The sequence below is a fragment of the Leptosomus discolor genome, chromosome 2 (assembly GCF_034619465.1).
Source record: "Leptosomus discolor isolate bLepDis1 chromosome 2, bLepDis1.hap2, whole genome shotgun sequence".
NCBI lineage: Eukaryota > Metazoa > Chordata > Aves > Leptosomiformes > Leptosomidae > Leptosomus > Leptosomus discolor.
This window is the reverse complement of record NC_141392.1, coordinates 122255714-122280728: the sequence shown is the minus strand read 5'-3', so window position 1 is coordinate 122280728 and position 25015 is coordinate 122255714. Positions and strand designations below refer to the sequence as shown.

The window sequence follows — 25015 nt, the reverse complement described above, 5'->3', positions numbered from 1 at the left end:
AACAAAGATATAAGGGAATTAATTATTTCTCTGCGTAGCTTCCATCGGCTTGCGGGAGCTCTGTAGAGGTTAGAGGTTGATGTCTGATACACCTGTACTAGGGACTGATAAATACCTGAATTTATACTAATTAGCACACTGATAATTAATTGGACCTTTATTTACTCCCCTTGGCTCGTATGAAGTTTACTCTTGTATCAACAGTAGGGATGCTGTTTGTTGTATGGGCTTGTTACTACTGTGTGTCTTAATTATCTTTCTACTCTGATGGATTTGGGGTAAAGGCTCCAAAGTCAGCAGGATTTTCCTAAAAGGTGGTGAGAATCTTCTCTTGAGTCTGCTCTTTCCTTAGCTTTTTTTATTTGTTTCCTAATGTGATTAAGATGTGAACAAATAAATTGCTAATGGGCATGGAAAACCAGGGTACACTCTGTCCTTAAACTGTAGAAAATATTGGCTTTATTCTTTGTAGTAGTGATGTGTCTTAGTTGTACTGTTTTTTGATGATTCTGTGTTCGTGCTACTTCCCAGCAAGGTCTTTTTTTCTTCGTTTTTTTTTTTTTTTTTTTTCCACTGCGTTAATGCCTAGTATAATTTTCAAGGTTATTTTTGTTTTCTTCTTACCCAGTGCATTACACTTTCTTTCTAAGCTGACTGCAAGCTCAGAAGTACCCGCCTGCCTTCCCAGGAACAAATGTGACTCTCTTAAACCCAAATAGAACATAGTATTTTCTTTTAGGGCAAGGGGCACTTAAGTAATGCCTTGCTTCTGGTTGGGTTCAGCAGCTTGTGCTGATACAGTTATGTCTCTCCTGTGCTAATAAATGAAACTGAAGCAAAGTCCCTGTTTGAACCTTGGTGAAACTAGTCTCAGTGCCCTGTTTCAGAGGTCAATTGTTGCCTTAAAATAGTGTGAAATACACTTTCTACAAACTAAGCCCCCAAACTAAGAATTTCTGGGTTAACTGGCGTATGTGATATTTTTAAAAGTGTAGTGTGACTGTGTCTCTCTTCTCCATGCTGCCAGGGATGAGGGGAGACTCATTCTTCTTTGGAATGCGAGGCCTCGGTCACTATGGCTGCATCCCGGAAGATGGAGGACAGTTCTTGCTCTACTCTATAAATGGAGACAACGACTTAAAGAGATGTTTTGCAGAGGAAGATTTTCATGAAATAATTGACTTCAACGATCTCCCGAATTCTCTCTTTGCTTGTAATGTTCACCAGTCTGTGTTTGAAGATGAGGACAGTAAGGTACAGTGTTGGTTTCCATATTTTCTGTCTCAGAGAAATGTATGCCTATGTTTGCTTATTGCAGTTTCAGTGAAACGGGTAGATGGTTTAATCTGTCTTGTACAAAGAAACTGGATCACAAATATGACTTCTTTCTTGGGTGACAGCAGTGCTCTGCCATGATGTCTATTTTAAGAGCTTAAAAGCCTTTTTGTCGACTATAGTGAACAAAAATGTTTTTGTTCAGATTTGCAGAATACTACAATGTGGGTACATGTCTTCACAGAACCATAGTTGCAGTCAGGATGGAGGTGGCAAAGTGAAACGTGAAAATTTCTCCCACTACTGATCACATACCACTGTGATGGGAGGCTGACTTTCTTGGATTTTCTTGTAGAATCATTTAGGTTAGAAAGGATCGTCAAGTCCAACTGTTAACCTGGTACTGCCAAGTCCACCACTAAACCGTACCACTTCTACGTGGTTTTTAAACTCCTCCAGGGGTGGTGACTCATCTACTTCTCTGGGCAGCCTGTGCCAATGCTTGACAACCCTTTTGGTGGAGAAATTTTTCCTATGTCCAACCTAAACCTCCCCTGGTGTACCTTGAGGCCATTTCTCTCCTGTCTTATGGCTTCTTACTTGGGAGAAGAGACTGATCCCTGCCTCACTACAACCTCCTTTTGGGTAGTTGGCTAGTTGTAGAGACCGATAAGGTTTCAAATGTTTTAAGTTAACAGAAGTACTATTTTATCTGGAAAATCTAAAATTAGTGATAGTGAGAGCAAAGAAGAGGAACTATGCAAGAATATTTTTTGACTCTGCAGTTAGTCTAAAAGAAAGTGTTGAAAACAGTGTCTTCTTAAATTTTAAAAAAAGAAAAGAGAAAAAATTCAACTTTTTCAGGAAGTGTTCCTGTTTCTTAGCCTGTATTCTTCCTGATGGAGAAGTCAGGAATATAAAACCGATTGCTTGGGGCTTTATTGTCTGGTGAAATAAGCCTAGGCTAATTGTTACAGGCACATCTGTGGCTACGTGACTGTCTTGTACAGAATTTTCAATTTGGAAACAAGCTGGCAGTGGTAAAGTGGGTTTTGTCTGGAATTAGCTAATGAATTATCAGGATAAAACTACAGATTCACTGGGACCAGAGCTGGCCAGGATGGACAAAGGGTCTTCTCTGGGGAAATTACCAGATGAAAGGGAAATAAAACTAGACTTCTAAAGATGCAGGCTTCCTGTTAAAGGTACTGAGAGTGGTGTATGAGGCTGCACAAGTGGAATTGTTTCGGTTTAATTTTTTAGACATTTTGGTCTTCCATAATGATGTCTTGTGTATGTTTGAATAATACAGATTAAAAGAAAATAGAAGTTCATACCACAGCACTAAACAAAATGGTCATATTTGTATATAAATAAAAAAATCCTACACTCTAAATTGCGATCTTGGAAAACAGTGCACCTTTTTGTTGTATTTAAGTCCCTTTGCTAATAAGCATCTTGCCTTTATGTTGTGCCATTTTGTGGAATTTTATAACCATCTGGTAATGAACTTCAGTAGGGTTGAAGGGATCTGAAAGCCCAGTTTTGAAGGAAGAAAACAGAAGCCCGCCCAGAACTGAAGAATCTCTCTCCATCCTTCAGGGATTCTATCCCCACTTAGTCCTGAGCTTTCTCTTTTGAGAGCAGTATTCTAGGATTTAGCTGATGGCTTAGTTAGCAAATGGAATGGGTGATTATGTAAGTATGTGGGATAGCAATCCCCAAAGACTTGCAGGACTTAAGGATGTGTCTTAAGAATAGCAGCTGGGTTGTGGACATTGATATTCTGTTCCATGTGCATGTCTGTCAACTTCTGTCAATGACATGGATTGAACAGCTCTATTTGCAGGTAAGTAGTTACTCCTCTAAGTCTATATTTAACTAGATGGGATTACCTTCAGATTTCTCATCAAATCCAACGACTTGGGGAGCTGATTATGATTTTCATTATTCCTGTAGAACATGTATTTGTGTTCCCGGTTGATTAATACCCATAATCCTTTCTATTATTAACTGTTGCTGCAGGATGAGAGAACACATGAATTCAGTGTAAAATATTGTCGAGTTACTAAGCTAAAGTTTAAAATCTTGCACAATCTCAATCAATAAAGGCTGCTAACAATCATATCTTCAATTATATATTGATCCAATACATATGTAGTGGCATGCTAAACTTTTTAAAGAACATACTACAGTAATGGCTATATCTACAGTAGTTTCATTGTGTTACCTATTCTACAGAAAGTAAAGTTTTTGCAATGTATCTTTGACTTTCACTCCTGACCTACACTTCTAGGAGGAAAATAGAGGTATGGTTGGTTTGGACGTTACAACTCAGCTGGTAAAGCAAGCCAGAGAAACCTATCATTGTAAATGGTTTTGATTTGATATATGAACCTGTCACAAATAATATTTAAATATATAAACTTCTGAGTGGCTCTGGCATGCAACAGCATTAATGTAAAGAATTCACGTTGACAGCTTTAAAGTTGCGTTACCTGAAATGTCTAAGGCTGAACTATCAAGTTCAGACTTTTAACACATAAATATCTAAGCAATATACTCACTAAAGATAGGTTTAAAAGCAAATGTCTTAAATATTTTCGTTTTAATTTGAAGGCATTTGATTACTCTGTATCAGGTATAGGGTTCAGATAGGCCCTTTCATCAATATCGTGTGGCTGTACAGCACTTCTTAGAAAGGATTCTGTGTTTCCTATCAAGAGTGATGGCAGCATCTGCAGGGATCTTGGGTCTGGACCTTCATTTTCTGAAGATGAGGAATTCTTGCAGCTGAAGGCCATGGCCTTTACACATGAAGAAACTGTATCAGGCCAGGCTTGACTTTTCTCCTGGCTGGCACCCTAAGGTCTCCACATAGAGCGAGTCTGAAGCATGGTGGGCCCTGGGAGCTGAAGATGGAGCAGATAATCTTGAGTGCCATCACGAGTAGTTTACAGAACAGCCAGATAATCGGGCCCAGTCAGCACAGGTTTGAGGCAGGTCCTGCTTAACAAACCCGATCTCCTTCTATGACAAGATGACCTGCCTGATGGATGAGGGAAGGGCTGTGGGTATTGCTTGCCTCAACATCCATAAAGCCTTTGACACTGTTTCCTATGGAATTCTAGTGAAGAAACTGGCTGCTCATGGCTTGGATGAGCACATGCTCTGCTGGGTAACACTGGCTGGATGGCTGGGCCCAGAGAGTGGTGATCAGTGGGGTTAAATCCAGCTGGTGGCCGGTCACAGGTGGTGTTCCGCAGGGGTCAGTACCAGGGCCACTTCTGTTTAACATCTTTATCAATGATCTCGATGAAGGGATAGGATGCACCCTTAGTGAGTTTGCAGACAACACCAAGTTAGGTGGGAGTGTTGATCTGCTTGAGGGTAGGAAGGCTCTGCAGAGGGATCTGGACAGGCTGCATCAATGAGCTGAGGCCAACTGTGTGAGCTTCAACAAGGTGAAGTGCCAGGTCCTGCACCTGGGTCACAACAACCCCACGCAGTGCTACAGGCTTGGGGAGGAGTGGCTGGAAAGCTGACAGGCAAAAAAGGTCCTGGGGGTGCTGGTCGACAGCCGGCTGAACAGGAGCCAGCAGTGTGCCCAGGTGGCCAAGGCGGCCAACAGCATCCTGGCCTGTATCAGCAGTGGTGTGGCCAGCAGGAGCAGGGAGAGGATCGTGCCCCTGTACTCAGCACTGGTGAGGCTGCACCTTGAGTACTGTGTGCAGTTTTGGTCCCCTCAATACAGGAAAAACATTGAAGTGCTGGAGAGAGTATAGAGAAAGGCAACAAAGCTGGTGAAAGGCCTAGAGAAGAAGTTTTGTGAAGAGCAGCTGAGGGAACTGGGGCTGTTTAGCCTTAAGAAAAGGAGGCTGAGGGGGGACCTTACTGCTCTCTAGAACTACCTGAGAGGACATTGCAGAGAGGCAGGTGCTGGTCTCTTCTTAGAGGTAATTAATGATAGAACAAGAGGGAACGGACTCAAGCTGCCCCAGGGTAGGTTTGGGCTTGACATTAGGAAAAATTTTTTCACTGAAGGGGTTGTCAAGCATTGGGCTGCCCAGGGAGGTGGTTGAGTCACCATCCCTTATATGTGTTTAGAGATTGTTTAAATGTGGTGCTTGGAGATATGGTTTAGGGGTGTACTTGGTAGAGTAGGTTGATGGTTGGACTTGATGACCTCAAAGGTCTTTTCCAACCTGAATGATTCTATGATGAGGGGTGCTGTCTGATTGAAAGGAAGCTGCTCAGGAGTGACTGTCTGATCTGAAACACTGGCAGGAGAAAGAGGCAGTATAGGTTAGTACTAGCTACATGTATTTGATTTTGTTAAAGTAACAGAGCATCTGGTCAAAAAACATTTCCCTACCTTTCAAACCCGTGTTCTTGGAAAGAAATCTCTGCTTAGGTCAGGAGAATGCCCTGGATAGCTGGGTTGATAATACCGGCATTTAAGGATTTGCACAGGGTAGCTTAGCAGCTTCGCTTCACTGACAGCTTGCTATGACTGGAGGGAGGTGGTTTTGTCTTCACTCCTATCATGGACAGTCTGCGGCTTCATACAGAAAATGAAATTGTACCTTCTTCACCATGTGACTAGAAAATACTGAGCTCTTTAGTTTTTAAGGAAGAATAAAGGTGTGGGGAAGTAGATTATCCAACAGGCCTGTTGCAAAACTGGGATGGCATTCAGCTGTGTCCCCATCACTGCCCTGTGCTCTGATCATTTGTTTGGGCATATAACCTGTTAATGGTAGGGGCATACAGCACTGACTTGGTTGGGTCGTGAAAGTCTTACTGTAAAGAAGCTAAAAATAAAATTAATGCTGAACCCTGGGGTTTGCCACATGTCTCTTGGAAAAACTAATGGGACTACTTAGGTGAGCAAGATATGGTGAAATTGAGACTTATTTTTGGCTGATAGTGTGACTGAATGGGAGGTGCTGCTGCTTTTATCTTTCCTGATAAAGCAATTGTGGCGCTGAGCCAAAGGGCATGACTCTGATTACTCCTGGGGGTGGAGATGTGTGTGTGTTTTAACAGTTAATTGCTGCACGTAGCTCTTGGGCTTTCCGGATAGTAACCCTTTTGTTGTGCTTTTGTTATGTGTATATCACTCTCTTTAAAACCATCCTTTCTGTAACATGCCTGTGTAATTTCCTTCAGGCTGAAACTGCTAAGCACACTGTCAAAGTGAAGCGTCTTTGTCTTTTAAGATGTTTTCTTCAGGTACTGTGATGCCTCAGGAGATGCTTACACAAAACTGTAGCTATTAGAATATGCTTACGGGAGAGAAGGATGTGTTTCCTCAAGCTGTTTAGGGACTGTATGTGCTTCTTTTTTCGGCTATTTTGGCTCAAATTAGAAGGAGCACCTATTAAACTTGAGATTTGATTTCAGAGAAAGAATGATTAATCAGTTTCTGAGCTTTTTAGTTATGGTGTAGCTGCCTAGGAAATGATAGCCCAAGTCCATTGAGTGCTTTTTCTTGCTGATCTACTTCAAACCAACAGGAGATGATGTTATTTCCATGTGAGAAAATACTGTGACCAAATGTGTGAGCAGTTCTGGACTTCCCAGTACAAGGAAGACATGGACAAACTGGAGAGAGTCCAGCGAAGGGCCACTAAGATGATGGATTGGAGAATCCTGTGAGAAAAGGCTGAGAGAGCTGTCACTGTTCACGGTAGAGAAGAGAAGGCTCAGGGGGATCTTATCAGTGTGTATTAACACCTGAAGGGAGGGTGCTCAGAGGACAGAGCCAGGCTCTTGTCTGTGTGCTCAGTGACAGGACCAGAGGCAATGGGCACACTCTGAAACACAGAAGGTCACATGAGGAAACACTTTTTTACTCTAAGAGTGACCCAGCACTGGCACAGGCTGTCCAGGGAGGTGGTGCAGTGTCCCTTCCTCCACAGAGATGTACAAAAGCTGTCTGGACATGGTCCTGGGCAGCTGGCTGTAGGTGGCCCTGCTTGAGTGGGGACATTGGACCAGATGACCTCCAGAGGTCCCTTCCAACCTCCACCAGTCTGTGATTCTGTGAATGTGTGTTGAAGTGTATCTTCATTCTTCTGATGGGGACGGTCAGTGTGTGAGTGCAAGACTCAGGAATGAAGATGACGAAAAATGCATTTCCTGAACTGTGAGCTTAATGGAGATGGGCAAGGGAGGAGAAAAGTCGGACCAACAAGTCAATGGAAAAGATAATCCTACTTTAATGGAAGGATTTTATTATGAAAACAGTTACTATTTTCATGAGGGAAAACTACGCATTACAACTTTATTTACATGTATTGGATGACTGCTTGCTTTTACTATAGAAGCCTGGGTTAGACTTCCTTTGACTTTTTTTTTTTTAAGATGTATTATTGAGCTTGGGCCTTGCAAAAGATTTAAACTACCTCATGTGAGTGCTGGAATATTTTTTCGAAGGATGATGCTTTAAGAACTGTAGCCTTACTTGGAAAGGCTTTTTTCCTTTGTGCTTGCATTCAGCTTTCTCAATAAAGCACATCTTCATGCGGCTATTTTTATTTTTAAGGTGCAGTAAAAGACATTGGACTGCTCAGTGGTCTGCTGCATTGTCTTTAACTTTTTATATGTTAATTCCGGAACTGTTAATTCCGGAACTGTAACATTCTGCTGCTGCTTTGACCCTGAAGTATATAATTGAAATGTGTCTGTTCAGGTCTCCTTTTAAACAAAGTGGAGCCGGTGTGTCTGCTGCCACGTGTGAAGTGTTTCTTTAGTTCTCTTTTCCTACAGGCTGATTTAAAAAGATGCTGTAGGAGGCAGGCTTTGTTTCTGTAGTGGAAGATCTGTTTCTTTTGACTTCATTTAAAAAAATCTAGCTTGTGAAGTCAGAACCTCTTTGGTCATGTTACATCACCGAAGCCTCTAGGTGTTGAGTCATCACTATATTTAGAGGGTGGCACGCTTCTTTTTAGTCTAATATTAGTGTTTGAGCCTGGACTCAGTGGAAGGTCACCCTAGCAAAGATGAAGTCACTGCTCCGAGGCTGGAAAGGAATGCAAGCTTCATTCTGCCTTCCTGGTACACTTGCTGTTGCTTTGTTTTACTTTCAGTTTTTCTACCTTTTAAGGTTGTTGACTGTTGATACGATAACATTATCAGAAACTGCCACTTGAAGCAGGCGGTGTCTTGTGCTGTGGAATCTCTACCTACTTTGTTTTGTTCTGGTTTAAAAATGGGATGAATGCTATTCTGTCATTCTGCAAAAGTTGATGTGTTTCCTTACTATACACTGCGTATGTATTTTTATTTTATTGGATGCAGAGAGCTTGCAAAGAAAGGCTGCAGGAGCAGTGTCCTGCAGCACTTTGTGAATCAGAGCTGCCTTCTGGGAATCCTCTCTTGCGCTTTTCCCTGGGTGGTGGTTCACAGGCATCCAAGATTTACTTTTTTTGTATGGTTATGAAGGCACTAAAATATAGCTATACTGAGAAGTATGCAGTCTAAAAAAATTCATTTTCCATGGCATTTATTCTGTAACTGATTTCAAATACTTTCTCTATGAACCATATCAGTGCAGTACAGTATTTCAGCTGAGAACACCCATGACCTTTCTTGCTCTGCATCTGAGATCCCATCTAATTGCTGGAGTGGTAATACCAGCTTTTTCAGCCCCATTATATAAGTCTTCCCTACAACAGAAAAGAGGTGTTGATATTTGTAATTCATAAACCTGCCTACCTTAGTTTGCTTCCTATTGTGTAACTGCTGAACCTTGTTAGTCGTGCTCTGACATGTGGAATGGGATGCTGGTGTAACGGCTCCTCTGTGTAGCTGGCGTTTCAGTGCTTTACTCACAAGTCAGTTGTGAGTTACGTTGAGGAGCTCGGATAACCAAAACAATCACTTGATGAAGCCAGACACGCTGTATCATATGAACTATCTAAACATGAGTGGCACTATGGCATGGTTCAAACTAAGCTCCACACAGCCGTGCGCTCACTCCCTCCCCCCTCGGTGGGGTGGGGAGAGAATCGAAAGAATAGAAGTGAGAAAACTCATGGGTTGAGACAAAGACAGTTTAATAGGTGAAGCAAAAACTGGATGCAGAAGCAAAGCAAAACAGGGAATTAATTCACTGCTTCCCATTGGCAGGCAGGTGTTCAGCCATCTCCAGGAGAACAGGGCTCCACCATGCGTAATGGTTACTTGGGAGGACAAGTGGCATCACTCTGAATGCCCCCCCCCCCTTCCTTCCTTCCTTCCCCAGTTTTATATGCTGAGCATGACATCATATGATACGGGATATCCCTTTGGTCAGTTGAGGTCTGCTATCCCAGCTGTGTCCCCTACCAACCTCTTGTGCACCCCTGGTCTACTTGCTGGTGGGGTGAGAAGTAGAGAAGGCCTTGACTGTATAAGCGCTGCTCAACAACAACTGAAACATCCCTGAATTATCAACATTGTTTTCAGCACAAGTCCAGAACATAGCCCCATACTACCTTCTGTGAAGAAAATTAACTCTACCCCAGCCAAAACCAAACACAGTAAGAACCACAAAGCATATGAGCGTCTGGAACCCCCTAGGTCTGTAGAACCACAGTAACAGTAGGTGCAGAGGCTTTATTGGAGAAAGGGCAGTAGTGAAGTTAAACTTCATTTATGTTTGGGATCTCATGTGAGTGCTCATTCTTGTTTGGGGGAAGAAAACTGAGTTTTAATTGGTGTGCTTTGTATACTCAGAATTCTAATACATATATAAAAGGAGATTATTTAAGGTTGCTTTTGTTGCTGTTGACAAGACAACTTGCTGAGGGTGCTAAAGGCAACTCATGTATGTATGTATATAGGGTCTGACACTGATTTTCTCTGAGGCGATCTGCAGAATTTCTAATGGAACTGTAAAGAGTCGTTAGTCTAGTCTGGTTTAGGCATTCCTTCTGTCTTCACTCTTAGGAGGTGTTTTTCTGTTACTGAAAGGCTTCAGCATTTCTACTGTCTTTCTGGAAAAATGCAGAAGCTTTATGATTTGATAGCCTTTGAGGAGACACAAAGGGCATACTGAGACTGTGCAGCTCTAACAGAATGGTCAGGTGCAACCTGTGTGTGTGCCCACTTCATCCCATGCAAGTAGAAGGTATACTTGGCTGCAATTATCTTCTCTCAGCCTGTCCTCATAGGGGAGGTGCTCCAGCCCCCTGATCATCTTCGTGGCCCTCCTCTGGACCTCCTTGAGCAGGTCCTTGTCTGTATTACACTGGGGGTCCCAGAGCTGAACACAGTACTGCAGGTGGGGTCTCATCAGGGCAGAGTAGAGGGGGAGAATCACCTCCCTCGACCTGCTGGCCACTCTTCTTTTGATGCAGGCCAAGATGCGATTGGTTTTCTGGGCTGCGAGCGCACATTGCTGGCTCATATTCAGTTTTTCATCCACCAGTGCCCTGAAGTCATTCTCCCCAGGGCTGCTCTCAATCCACACATCCCCCAGCCTGTAGCTGTACTTGGGATTGCCCTGACCCAGGTGCAGGACCTTGCACTTGGCCTTGTTGAACTTCATGAGGTTTGTATGGGCTCACCTCTCCAGCCTGTCCAGGTCCCTCTGGATGGCCTCCCTTCCCTCCAGTGTGTTGATCTCGCCACACAACTTGGTGACGTCGGCAAACTTGCTGAGGGTGCGCTCGATGCCACTGTCCACGTCGCTGGCAAAGATGTTAAACAGCACCAGTCCCAGTACTAACCCCTGAGGAACACTGCTTGGCACTGGTCTCCACCTGAACGTTGAGCTGCTGACCGTGACTCTTTGAGTGCGACCATGCAGCCAATTCCTGATCCACCAAGTGGTCCATCCATCAAATCCATGTCACTGCAGTTTAGAGACAAGTATGTTGTGCGGGACGGTGTCCAGCACCTAACACAAGTCCAGGTAGATGATACAGGTTGCTTTTACCTTATCTGCCATCGCTGTAACCCCATCTGTCCTAGGTTACAGTGTAAAATGTGCCAAAAGAAAAAAAGTATTCTATTACCATCTTCAGGAGCTGTTGAGACCAGGTGGGGTGGTGCTCCCTGCCTCCCCCCTCTGGACTATCTCCTGTCAATGGGCACAACAATGCCTTATCGCCTGACCCATCGATAACTCGCTCCTGGGCTATCTCCTGTTAATGGCCCATCAAGGAACTGCCTCACGACTCCCCATCCCATTGTGAGATGCTCCGCCCGGGGGGAAGGAGCCAAGCAGTCCATGCTCGATTAAAAACTGCGATCTCGAACACCCTAGCAGCCTTCTTCCACTGGATTCCCAGAGGAGTTTTTTTCCCCCCCACTGGAGTTCCAGAGGACAAGAGCTACCTACCTACCACTGGACCTTCGGAGGAAGACCAGACCCTTTTACAAGATCACCGCTTCAACAGAACTACACCCATCGCTTCAGGAGGACTGCAGCCAGCATCTTATCGGACTGCTACTGCCACCCTAACAGGGTGGCAGGTTGTATTTCTGACTCTGTCAGTGTAAACCAGTGGGTGTTTTTTTTTTTTTCTCCTGCCTTGTGTTATATTAGTAAAGAACTGTTATTCCTATTCCCTATATCTTTGACTAAAGACCCCTTAATTTCAAAATTATAATAATTTGGAGGGAAGGGGGTTGCATTTTCCGTTTCAAGGGAGGCTCCTGCCTTCCTCCGCAGACACCTGTCTTTCAAACCGAGACACCATCGTAGAAGGTCACCAAATTTGTCAGGCGCAATTTGGCCTTGGTGAAGCCATGTTTGCTGTCACCAACCACCTCCTTATTTTCCATGTGCCCTCGCATAGTTTCCAGGAGGATCCACTCCATGATCTTGCCAGGCACCGAGGTGAGACTGACAGGCCTGTAGTTCCATGGGTCTTCCTTCTTTCCCTGTTTGAAAATGGGGGCCATGGTTCCCCTTTTCCAGTCAGCAGGAATTTCACTGGAGTGCTACCCATTATGAAGTTCCAATTACTCCTCAATTCCATCAGTGTTCAATTTCTGCTCTGAAGATGTATGGTTTGTTTGGTTGTTTTTTTTTTTAAAACCACAAAAAAACTCAACCGACCAGAAAACCCCCAAGTATTTCTGGGTTTGAAATGCCACTGTCTGTAATGTGGATACTGTCTAATAATTTATGCAGTACTTGGGGTTATTTTCTGGTCCATGCATGGGGTGCTTGGTAGCAGATAAGCCCTTGTTTCGATGGGAGAACATGCCTGGCAAAAGACCAACTGGGTTAAAGGTAGGCCTGTATTTGTTGCAGCTGAACTTCGGAGTAGTGCTTCAAAGGTTCTAACTATGCCTCTTGTTTGTAAGTTACAAAAATAAACTGATTAATGTTCTTTCCAGAACACACAAGACAGCAGTTACTGTCTGCTTTTTAAATTTGGAAATGTACTTTTCTCCTTAAGAGCAGCTATGGAAAAATTCTTGTAGTATTGGCTTTCTGTGGCCATGCTCTACTCTGCAGTCTAGAGGGAGCATGTTATCTCAGGGAACCAGGGTGGAAATGTTTCCTGGGAAAGGACCATTCAGGGTAAGTTCTTCAATTTTTATTTTTTTTTTATAGGAATGTAATCTTCTTATCAGTTCCTCTAAAATATACAGAGTTTTGAATAATGAGACATTTTAACAAAGGTATTGGTAAATCCATGCCGAGGTTTATGAGGACCTTGTGGCATGAGAAAACATAGGTTCTGGGAGCCAGAGGGAATTGCAAGGTCTTATCTGTAAGTCAGTAAAGAATTGTTTTGTTAATTATGCCTTTCTCTAGCACAGTGGACATTGTAGGATAAACTGTGAGTAGGTTTGATTTCGATATCCCTAAACACTGCACGAATTTAGATTAAGTTTCCACTTTGCAGTTGTCTGTCTCCTGTAATAGGTTGAACTAAATTCCAGGACTCAAATGCCTTTTGATCTTTGAGGAAGTCGAGATGTGTCCTGGAACGCTGAGGCTAGTATGCCTTTCCTCTGAACTCCCTACCAGCATTAGCTGGGATGCAGAGTTCAACCAAGGGCTTGTGCTGACAGAGAAGTTTTGTTGTTGTTGCTTTTTTTCCTTCTGATTATCCTGCTGGAAAATACTTGAGAGTTTGCCTGTGTGTACATGCAATACTGAGCCTTTTTTTTTTTTTTTCCAAGGTGATAGTAGGATATGTTGCTTTCTGGGATGATAAGCCAGAGAACCTAGCAGCAATCTCTACTTGTAATTTTATTCTATTTCATGTTTACCAAGTTTGAGAGGATTGGATTTACTGTAACTGGTAATACTTGCTCTTCTTGACCAGTGTTACTCCTGTTTGGTTTTTTGTATGTGTGTGTAGCTTTTTTTTTTCTTTTTTCTTTCTGGCAATCTAAGATGTAGCATGTTTTTGTAAAGTAATATAAAGCCAAGAAGATAGACACTAGGTCACACTTGGAATAAACCACAGCAATGATTTCTACAGGAACTTCCTTGCCTGTAATTGAAACTTATGTTGGCTCCATGTATATCAAAGCAAAAAGTTGGCCTTTCTGGTATCTGCTGACACAAGCAAGAGCTACATCACCTCCGCTCATAGTGGGGCTGGAGCACCTCCCCTGTGAGGACAGGCTGAGAGAGTTGGGGTTGTTCAGCCTGGAGAAGAGAAGGCTCCGGGGAGACCTTACTGCGGCCTTCCAGTGCTGAAAGGGGGCTGCAGGAAAGGTGGGGAGGGACTCTTGATCAGGGGTGTGGTGATAGGAGGAGGGGTAACAGTTTCATACTGAAGGAGGGGAGATTCAGATTAGGTGTTTGGAAGAAATTCTTCACTGGGAGGGTGTTGGGCCACTGGCACAGGTTGCCCAGAGCAGCTGTGGCTGCCCCCTCCCTGGCAGTGCTCAAGGCCAGGTTGGATGGGGCTTGGAGCAACCTGGTCTGGTGGGAGGTGTCCCTGGCCATGGCAGGGGAGTGGAACTAGGTGATCTTTAAGGTCCCTTCCAACCCAAACCGTTCTGATTCTATGACTCTTTCAAAGGGAAAAGCTGCCTTTATGTAGTTTGTAGAAAAGTCTTTAATTTGTTCCACTAAGTAGTTCTTACGAGCTAATATCTGCTAATAAACAAACAGTTTTGACCTTCTCCCTCCAGCAAACTGTCATTCTGAAGTCAATAAAAATATTGTTTTTCTAGCTGATAGTGATCAAAAAGTGCAGTAAAGCCAGTCTAATGTGGTTAGGGCAGCAGCTGTTCCTTATTTTAATACCATTGGAGTTCATAATCCATCCACAAGTTCTGATATCAGTTTTCTGGCCCAAGGAAAAGGCTTCTAAATGAAGGTCAGCCTTCATTACCAATGCATAAAAACATAGCATTTACAGAAGCTACTTTCTGGCTTAATCACATTCAAAACAGCAAATTTTCAACTCTAATTAGCAGTTATTTAAGGGAATTTCTCAAATGTTTTGTGCAAAATATATTAAGAACACTGCACTGGAGTTCAATGTAATTAATAAATCAATGCTTAATAGAGGGTAGGTAAAAAGTAACACTTGAAAAGGAATGTTGTCTTAGAAAATGAGGGATACTGGAAGGTGATTGGAGGTAATAGAGAGTGGAGAAGAGAGAAACAGCAGCTTTAAGACAGAGGTGTTGGTTAACACAAATTCTGCAATACATTTTAGCATAAAGGTGGGAGATCATATTCAGAGTTGAATCAAGGTGAAAGGAACTACTAGTTACTTCTGTGTTTGAAAACAGGTTTTATTCTGTGCCAGATAAATTTATGCTTCATTGTGGTTGATGGAGGTTTTAGCGTTGGCTGCAATAGTGCAAGGATTTCTCTACGGTGATGTTCTCAGACCAGTCCTCTGGCAACAGATCTGCTGATAAACTGTATCATTTTGTCAGCTGAGGAGTTTGTTCAAATTCTTAAGTTTTCTGTGCAGTACAAGTGCGTCAATAGTTTTAAAAAATAATGTAGCTTGTAATTTTTATTATCTTGCTTTAGTGTGATTTACTTTTAACTGTAGCTTCTTTTGCTCTAATTTGGTTGCATTTTATGGACACTTTACCCTGCTTAAATTACATGACTTTTGTACTGGGCTTTGAAACTTAATACACAAGCAGGGCATTGCAGATATGATAGAGGTAATGTGTATGTCTCAGAGGGATAAAAGAAACCTTTTCCATGTGATAGAGACTAATGAGCTGGAAGTTAAGATGACAGTAGGATGGGAAAAAGAAATTACAGTATTCCTGGCAAGAGGGTAATGAAGGCAGCTATCACACTGCAGCAGGGTGGATTCAAATCGGTATGTGTTATTTAGAAATAATGCATTTAGTGTTACTGGAACTAGTATTGGGGAGAAATCTGATACTTTCCTCCCCGTGTTTCCAGTGTATGGCTAGCTTACAAGGGCAGAACAAAACTGAACGCTTCAGAAGATGCTGAGGAAATGAGGTACCAGCCCCTGACTGAGTGGGAGCTGGCCCCTGTTTTAAGGCCTCAGTGACACTGGTGTGCATCATGGGGCTGACTTCTAAAAGCCACGATAAAAGTCAAGCAAGTCAAAGCACCTCTTTATTCTTCATGACTCTTCTGAATGCTGATCGTATATCTATTTCTCAAGATATTTCTTGTTGAAAGCTTTGGGTTTTTTTTTTTGTTCAGTTTGATGGCTGTAGTCTGTTATCGCTGACTCAAAATACAGTCAGTTCACTGAGGCTGAAATACCACCAGTACTGAGGGAACAGATATTTTACATGGCCAAGACTGTGCTGCATCAAGCCACAGGGCTATCTGGGTCAGCCTTCTGCTGGTTTGGAAACTGGAGTCATTATTTACTTGGTTTTCCCTTCGGTTCCTGGGGCAGGGCTGTGTACAGACTGAGAGCACGGACACAGCGCGGGCCCTGATCTAGTGGCTAGCTTCTATGCAGTATCAAACATTTTTGAATATACATTAGCAAGTTTATTTTCTTTTGGCGCTGGTTGCTTTCGCTTCCTTGCCTTTGCAAAGCTTTTGGGTGGATTCTCCCAAGAATGTCTGTTTAACAACAGAGAAAATTCAGGTTTTATGATAGTATGTACTTAAATGAATGACTTCTAGTGCCATTCTGTCATTAACTGCTAGTGATCCTGTTTCTCTGAATAAATGCATGTGGCTACTTCTCACTGTCTGACTTAAAGGTTTTGGTCATGGACAGTTCCAAATTCCTTTAAAGTCTGCTGCTGGCAACAGGAACTACAGAAATACCGCTCTTACGCTGTCCTTCCTTCCTGTGCCCTTCTGTAAATCTCCTTACCTTTTGATCTCTACAAATCTTCCTTGTTACTATGGCCGGTTCATTTTAGGTGTTTCTTTAAATGTAGTGTCCATTGTACCTGCTGTGTGCTCTGTGATGTTGCTCCTTCTAGGAGCACTCCAGTTGCTCCTGTTTGTCTTGCAGTTAGGAGAAACACATGGCACAAAAGGTACAGGAGTGTTTCTTTGGAAGATAATGTGTCTTCCTTTTTTATATTCCAGTTTCAAATGATTTAAATAATAAAGCTTATACCTTTTAATATGTCCTTTCCAAATAAATTATTTTATTAATTACTGGTTGTCTTAATCTATCACACAATTGAAACTGAAGTTTTTCTGACTCCCTGCTGCTTTACGACCTACATATAGCGGATGCAGCGTGTTCTGTGTCTGTGTTTTAAATTTTGAGAGGTTTTTGTGGAAGTAACTGTCACTTACTGAAGCATAGTTCAGATTATCTGTTCAAAACGCTACTGCACTGTAGTCTTTCTGTTGGTCTAAAATGTATGATCAGATTGACATTGTGTAGTGACAATGAACACAGCCATTTAAAATAGCTTGTCCAAACTATGTATCTACATTTCAGGTGTTTACTTCAGGTCTAAGAATTAAATTCTTATCTGCTATTTGGCAGAGACTTAAACCAGAAGGAGCTGGGTGTATGCCTTATCAATACCTTTATGGAATACATTACAAAAGAAGATGAGATTTTTCCAAAACTCATATCTTACATTCCCAGTACAATCCCGTATTTTTCTAGGCCATTATTTCTTTTTTTTTTTTCTCCTATCGGTTGGTCTTGTACAGATCTGCACTTGGAATGAGCATTATTCCAACGTGAAAAACAGCCGACCGACTACTTTTCTGGTAGTATGTCTGAATGGGGATGGAGTCTGAATGCAAACATTAACAGACACTGACTTCTGAGAAAATTCTTCATGAACTGAAAGTCATGTAGGGACAGCAAATGTTTTAGGATTTTTTTGGTGGCTTATGTACCACAAAAATGCAGTATGCAGTTTCTGGATAGGCTGATCTCCTTGAAATATTTGGTGTACCTACCTTGCTTTTTCTTCTACATTAGCAGCTAATGCCCTCCCTACCTTACTTTGCTTTTGAAGGACCTTCAGCTGTCCTTTATCCATGTTCTTGTAGTGTACAGACTGTTATTAATCCCAGATCTATAAAACAGGTTATGTCAGTATTCCAGGATACTGATTTTTAGGAAAACTTAGATTCTTGTTAATGCCTTCAGCGTCTTTGAGTTTTACGGTATGCTTGAATCACCATCTGTATGTGGTTGGTTTTTGGTTTGTTTTGTTTTTTACTAAGGTCATATCTTAGGTGTGTGTAGGGTGAGGTGAAGGAGGGTGTTTGAAACTGGGACTCTCACACGGGTGCATCACTTCTGAAAACTGGGTAAACACACCAATATTGTGGAATTTAAAACTACAAAAGTGAAATGCACTGTTCCACTTCTTTCTGATCACTCTTTGCACCTAATAATCATGCAGCAAGTCACCTTGATAGTGAAGATAAACTTAATTTATACCCACTTAGACTATTTACACTGTATAAATGAAAATCTTAGCTGGTATAGAAAAAACCTCATGCTTTCTGTGAATAATCCACTGTGTGTGAGTGAAAGGACATCAGAATGTGTGTGCTCTGGTTGTATTAAGTGCCATGGGTGCCATCTGCTGACTCCTTTATGTACCACATGCCTCTTCAGCCGTGCGAAGAAGGAAAGAGAACATATGTTAAGGAATGTAACTTTAAATACCTTGCCACTCAAATACTAAATACAATTCTTAATCCTTGCTGGTTTTGTGCAGTGTGAACAACAGTATTCACCCTAAATGTATTTGAGTTTCATTTTAGCCCTGAAGAATAGTTTTGTGGGGTAATTATTATTACTGTCAGTGTTCTTTTGCAGTGTTTTTGCTTGCGGTGAACCTAGATCTTAATTTTTTCAGTCTATTGGAGCTCATTGTCTGAACTCAGCTTCTAGCCATGTGCTTTTTTAGCTCTTCAACGTTTTTATGTTTCTGAACTCTCCTCATTCTGCTTCTTGGATTCTATCAATGGTATCCTGGAAATAGCTAGGAAGTGAGACTGAAATAATTTCTTTATTGTGCTTACTTGCAAACCTGGTAAAACAGATTCTGTTGTCCTCAGCGAACATACCAGCAGCCCTGCCGGGTAAGGTGGTACAAATAGTTGGCTGTACCTGATTTAATAACAAAGCTGAGAGAAGGAGCAAACTGGAGGAGCAGAATTTAGCTAGACCCTAGAGTAGTCTATATCCTGTTTATTAAATTGGTTTCAAAGGGACACTTCTGTTTTGTCTTGCTTGTCATAGGTTTCTTTAAAACCTCAACTGATGTATTGCTTTGGGTCACTCAGCTGAATGTCAGTATCTACTGAGAAGTAATTCAATCCTAATAAGCTTGACAGTGTAATAGCTAATGCTATAGTCTTAGGCTGTGTTGCTGCTGTAAGTCAAACAACGTCCTGGCAAGGGTTCCAGCGCTCTAATGGGAGATAACGTTTTCAACTGAATTGTTAAAATCGTCCATGACCCGCTTTTGGCTGAGGGCGAAGTGTGCTTCCCTAACAACTGGCAGGCACAGTCTGGGAGTCTGCGTGGTCCCAGCGATCATTCCCAATAGCTGTTTCAGAGGCTGAGAGTGAACAGTTTCCTTGAAATCATATGATTACCACTTAATAGCATCGATGTGGCCAGCATGTGGCGGTTTGTGTCAGGGCTCCAGGTGCAGCAACGGGCTTCAGTTGCTGTGGCCAGTCTCACCTTCTGCTTATCGGTCCAGGAGCTCCATTTAAGCTCAGGATGGGACCTTCATTCCTGTCCTGAAAACTACGTAGGTCTGCCTGTCCTCGCCTTGGACACGCATTGTCGCCTTGGACTTATGTTGCAGCCTTTCTAGTTTTGGCTCTGGTCCCATCTCTTTCTCCTCCCAATCCCTGGATAGACCTGGACCTGTTTCCATCACTTTCTGTGGCGAGGGCTGTGGATGATTGCTGTGACCAGCGCCCTGCTAAGCCCACCCTGTTCAGATGCTGCCAGACAGACCCTGGTCTGTGAGAGCACTGCCTGCACTGTGGCCACCTTCAGCTTCCAGCTAGTCCTCATTCACGGAGCAGCTTTGCTCTTGCTGCTCCCTGACATTTGGCTGCAGGACTTGGGAATGGGCTTTGACACCGCTTAACTTGTGTTGTGTAGAAGTAGCTCCAGTGTCCTGGTACCATCCTAAGCCTGCTGGATTAACTGGAGGTTTCTCATGTGGTATCTTGGGATCACGTGATTGAACATATGGTCAGGACTTAGGCTAGTGACTCATGGAAGTATTGCACAGGAAATAGGGAAGATTATTCTAGAAACATCTATTGGGGGACAAAGAACACATTTTAGAGTTGTGCAAAATCAATAGTTGGGTGCACTTTCTTTATGAGACCCTGGTGTAAATCAAGGGGTGCTCTGGGGACGCTCAGCATCACTGAAAGCAGAATGCAAAGGCAGATCCTGAAGGAAAGCAGTGTGACTTCATTCTTGATCAACATCAGTGCCAGAGATGATGTGCTGAAGGTGCTTTGCAAGGTGCCTTTGAAGGTTTGATGGTGTCTGAACCCATGTGTGGCTAGCAGTAATAGGTTGAACCTGAAAGTGCAGGTAAGTCAGAAATGGGTGTTGAGAAGTTTATAAAACTTCTTTCTTCCTGTTAACCTGATCTTGGAGGGATACCATCAAGACTCCTGTATTTCCTACCCAGCTTTATTTGTATCTAGCAAAACATTAATATTCCAGAGGGTTTTTTTTCCCTTATTGTAATGACAAAAGCAGAACATTCGGAAGGCTTTAACACAAAAATGAGGTCACTGAAACCCTGATACAGAAGTGTGGTGAGGGTACCTGCTTGGGATACAAGAAAAAGGTTCATTTTCCATCTTTTTTTGATTCTTTCACAGAACTGGAGGCTGGTTTTCCTGATTTAACTTCAATTTGAAGGAGCATGCAGTCTGTCTTTAAAATTCCATTTGAGTCTTCCATGGTTGAATGATAATGAAACTATTATTTTTTTTTTCCCCACAATGAATTTGGTTTTTGATTACTTGAGTTTTTCTACTGAAACTCATTTTGACTAAACAAAAAAAAACCCTATGGAGTTTTCCTCATGGCCTCCTTCTAAACACTTGAGATACATGCCTGCCCACTTTTGTCAGAAAGGTCAGAGAAAACGTCTGAAATGAGAATTCATACAGTTCCTTTACCTTTGCTTTTTTCCTCTTGCTGTTTGCTTTTCTCTGTATCACAGTGTTGCGTCTTGCAGATTATAAAATCAGAGGGTGCTGCTGTATGCATATTCTATCTGTCATTTCATGATGTACATTCTAATTTTCAAATTACTTTCTCTGACTAGAACATACTTCTAGAAGAGAATCTGGTTTCTAAAAGCTTGTTTGTATTATTGGTGTGTGTTACCATGATGGAGACATGAAACTTGAATTATGTAAAATTTCATTTTATACAGTCACTCAAACTGAATTAAAACACTCCCAGCTTGTACATTGCAGTTGAAGTGAAGCTGAGTAGGAATTCTCTTCAAGGTTTGAACAGAACGTTTTATGCAACTGGAATTTGAGTGCTCTGCGGTGCTGAAGGCAGTCTTCCAAAAAGCAAGTATTGATATAAGCACCACAGGAAAACGATTGCTTCTCAGTGCTTTACATTAATAAATTACTTTTAATACTTCTTAATTGCCTGCTGAGCTCAGAATCCTAATGTGTTTTTAAATATCCAGTGTTTCATCTCTGAATGTGTATGTATGTATATATATATAAAAATAATAAAAAAACCCACCAGCTGGTATTTTGTAGCTGATTGCTTTTAAACAGGTGGGACAATGCCTGGAAAAAGATGTCTAGAATATCTTGGAAGGGTTTAGAATCTGGCCCATGGGGAGCGACGGTGGAAATCAGTGCATGAAAACTTGGAATACAAAAGAAAGAGGCCTGAGGCACACACAAAAAAAAAGCCCTTGGAACAAATGCAAATCCCGTTCCTGGAGATTTAGTTTTGCAGTCTTCCTGTTCTCCTAAAGGTGTCACTGATGGGCATGTTACTTAAAATAAAGCAGGTCAACCCTCCACCCCCGTTGAAACTGGAAGCTTCAGTTTCTTTTGCTTTCTTGCCCCATGAACATGGCTACACTGCTGTGTTTAAAGTAGTTTCAGTCTGCTGCTGGAGGTACTTAGGTAAGCAGTAGGTTCTGTGCAGCCTAAGGAAAAGATACGGTAGCTTGGTTTTGTGAGAGAAGCTATCTGCTTCTTGTTGTTGACACTGTAAACGTGAACTTTTATTTATCTTTTAGGATGTTTTCCTTTTCATGGTCATAATCTCTCATCTGTCTAAGAGTCACCAGAACACCAGAAGGTGGGGATAAGGACCTTTTTAAAAGCTTGGGAAGGAAACATGGGAGCTTTTTCTTTACGCTTCTACTTCTTACTGGTACTTTAAATTCTGCCAGTAATTTAAGTCATAATATTGTATTCGGATATGATTCCACTTACTGTCTCAACTACCCTCACGGTGATTTGAAGAAAACGCAAGACTACATAGGTAAAATAGCCTTCAGATATCTCTTTCCAGTTTTTGGTTGTTGGTTTGGTTTTTTCTAACCCTGTTTCTATTCCCTGTTAGTGTTTGCCTCCATCAACCCATTTAGCTGTGAATTGTACAAGTTCTGTTCTTCATGGCAGCTGACACAAGGATACTTGTACCTCTGCCTACAAAGGAAATGTAGGCATGGTTTGGTGGGCATGGCAGTATTAGGTCAATGGACTTGATGATCTCAGAGGTCTGTTCCAGCCTTAGGATTCTATGATTCTAACATCCATGATGCATATTAAGTAGAAAATCCTTAAGTGGATAGTTTGGAATCCATGCTTTGGAGAGGGAGCATAACCACGTGGTTACAGCCCTGTTTGGGACTTGGGGCCCAAATTGTGTTCGTCTTTCTATCCTGACCAGGCTCCTTTATGTGTGTATCAGAGGGCTCCATTACTGCCCCACCTAGTGTAGCAGGGTGTTGTTAGGATAAATGTACCGTGAGAATTATTTAAGGCATTTAACATGCTTCGCTCTTACAGGTAGTTTCTGACCATTTTTTTTTAAAAAAAAAAAAAAAAGGAGCGGAAATACTGTTGGATTATGGTGATTAAAATCTGATCCATGTTTATACATATTTGGCAAAGCCCTACTGAAGTGTATAGAATTACTTGGAAAGTAAGGTAATGTGTGAGATGAATAAAGTTTCAGCCTGGCTTAGATGAATGGGATCAGCTAAAATATGCAGTATTAAATTATTTAAATAAACTTACAGTATGTTTTGAACAAAATGGGAAGATTGAGCACTTGTGCTGTTCATAGCCCAGCCTTGGTAAGGAGACTGGTTTTGTTAAAAACAACTTGATAAAATATTCTAGTTTTATCTTCGTATCTTCTAATTTAAGAATATATTGCTTGTGATTTCTCCACTTGACTGTTTAGGGAGGTGGTGAGAAATCTTTAGTATTCTGATCTTTATGGGGGTGGGGGCTGTCCTCCAGATATGCACAGAAATACTTAGCAGATCTAATTGGTAACTAATGGATACAGTCACTATCCAATGCATGAAGGTAGTTAGGTAAGTGAACAGACTGAAGAGAATGCTTTCTCAAAGATTTCATTACATCAGTGGTTTATAATGTGTTGAACAAAAAAAAAATAAATTTTTTTCGAGCCTTGCAAACAGAAGGACCAATCTCTGATCAATGACGTGGTTGTTGGATTTTACTTACCTGTATCCGAAGATGATAAGTTCTGCCATGTTTGATTCCTTCCATTGTGTGCTTGTTTAACTGTAGTGCTGAGTGACATCAAAGACCTCTAGATGAGTATGCAGTCTAGGGTATGTCCACTTTACAGATGCTGTGGAGAAATTGTTTTCATAAACTTACTTCATTTTGTACCTGGGCCTGGGAAGAAAAAGAAATAAATTCATTTGGGGTTATCGCTAATCCATTGACATTGCACTGCTTCCTGCATGAGAGCATTTTCTTAAAGAAGGATGCAAGTTCTTGATATCAAATCTGTCTTTTGCAGTTCATATGATAGGAATTGTAGTTACTGGCAGGAAAAATTATTTTCTACTTTAGTGTAACTACTGAGAGCTAAATTTGACCCCATACTCATACTGAATAACAGTTTTCCTGCAGTAGCAGTGGCCTGCTGCATGAAGCTTTTAGAAGTTTATGCCCTCTTAGCATATTCAATAGAAGTTTTATCAACAGAAAAACTTTCTTGTAATTTATCAGCTAGAAAGTTACAAATGCCAAGCTAATGTCTTATTTTTATTTTCTGGTTATTTCATTGTTTGGCACGATGATTTGCTTTCCTTATCTGTAACTTACACTGTATCTTAACCGCTTTAGGACTGTGATGCTTGTTAGTGCAGCACCCAATGCAACATACTGGACTCTAGAGGAATAAACTAGTGGTGCCAGAACACTTTTTTGGGTACATATGACTCATTTCCCTCTAATATCTTAAGTGAACTTGATGACGTTGTTTCATATTTATATGTCTTTGACTTTCCAATGAATGCTAAGCCAGACCATTTAATTAGAAACTTCCTGCTCTAAGGTAGTATTTAAAAAAAGGGTTTACTGTGTGTAGAAGGAATTACCTTAATGTATTTACGTAAACTGAGCGTGACGATTATTTTTTTCTATATTCTGAGTACGTAAGGGCAGATAATAAATCTTCTTACCAGTTTGATTTTTTATTCTGCTTTTTTCTGTATTGCATGTACATATGCATGTAATGTGTGCGTGTGCATACTTCAGAAAAATAATTCTGATATGGAAACTAACTGTTTTTCTTTGGCTAGGAGTCAGGTAATTTTAAGCAAGCCAGTAGAAAGTCTGCTTGCCAGACTCGAACAAATGCGTTACTGGAGCAGTCTAGGCAACTAAAATTAAGTACAACAAACTTGAACAAGTATAAAGCAGTGAATACTTTTTGGGTAGAGAAACAATTCATTACTGCAAGAGTTATTGTTTTATTTGCAAGGGAATTTGCTCTAACTGGAATTCAATCCTGTATACATCTTATTTCTGTTGACAGTACTGGAACAGGCTATAGGCTAGCTAGGTAAGAAGATGGCTTTGTATATTCAAGAGCCACTGTAATAAATTACATTGTAATTCAGAGTTTGGATAAACGTAGTTGTAATTCAAAGTTTGAGTAACTGTAGTGAGGTATTTAAATGTACTTATTAATGATATTTAAGTGCCAGTCAATGAGTCAGCTTGACAGAGAATTGTCAGACGAAAGTAAGGGAGTCTTTCCTGAGTGTTTGGCAATGCAAAAGTATATTGTATTATTACCATATTGAGCATTTGACTTCTCTCTGCTTGAGTTTT

General features: G+C 41.5%; 1 protein-coding gene across 1 annotated transcript in view; it reads left to right on the top strand.

Moving 5' to 3' along the window:
* Nucleotides 1-1017: 1017 nt before the first annotated feature.
* RCAN2 (regulator of calcineurin 2) overlaps nucleotides 1018-25015 on the top strand; it is an 80638-nt gene continuing 56640 nt past the window's right edge. Inside the window, exon 1 of the mRNA XM_086461662.1 lies at nucleotides 1018-1254. Coding sequence (XP_086317788.1) covers nucleotides 1018-1254 — 237 coding nt within the window. The remainder of the gene's footprint in view (nucleotides 1255-25015) is intronic.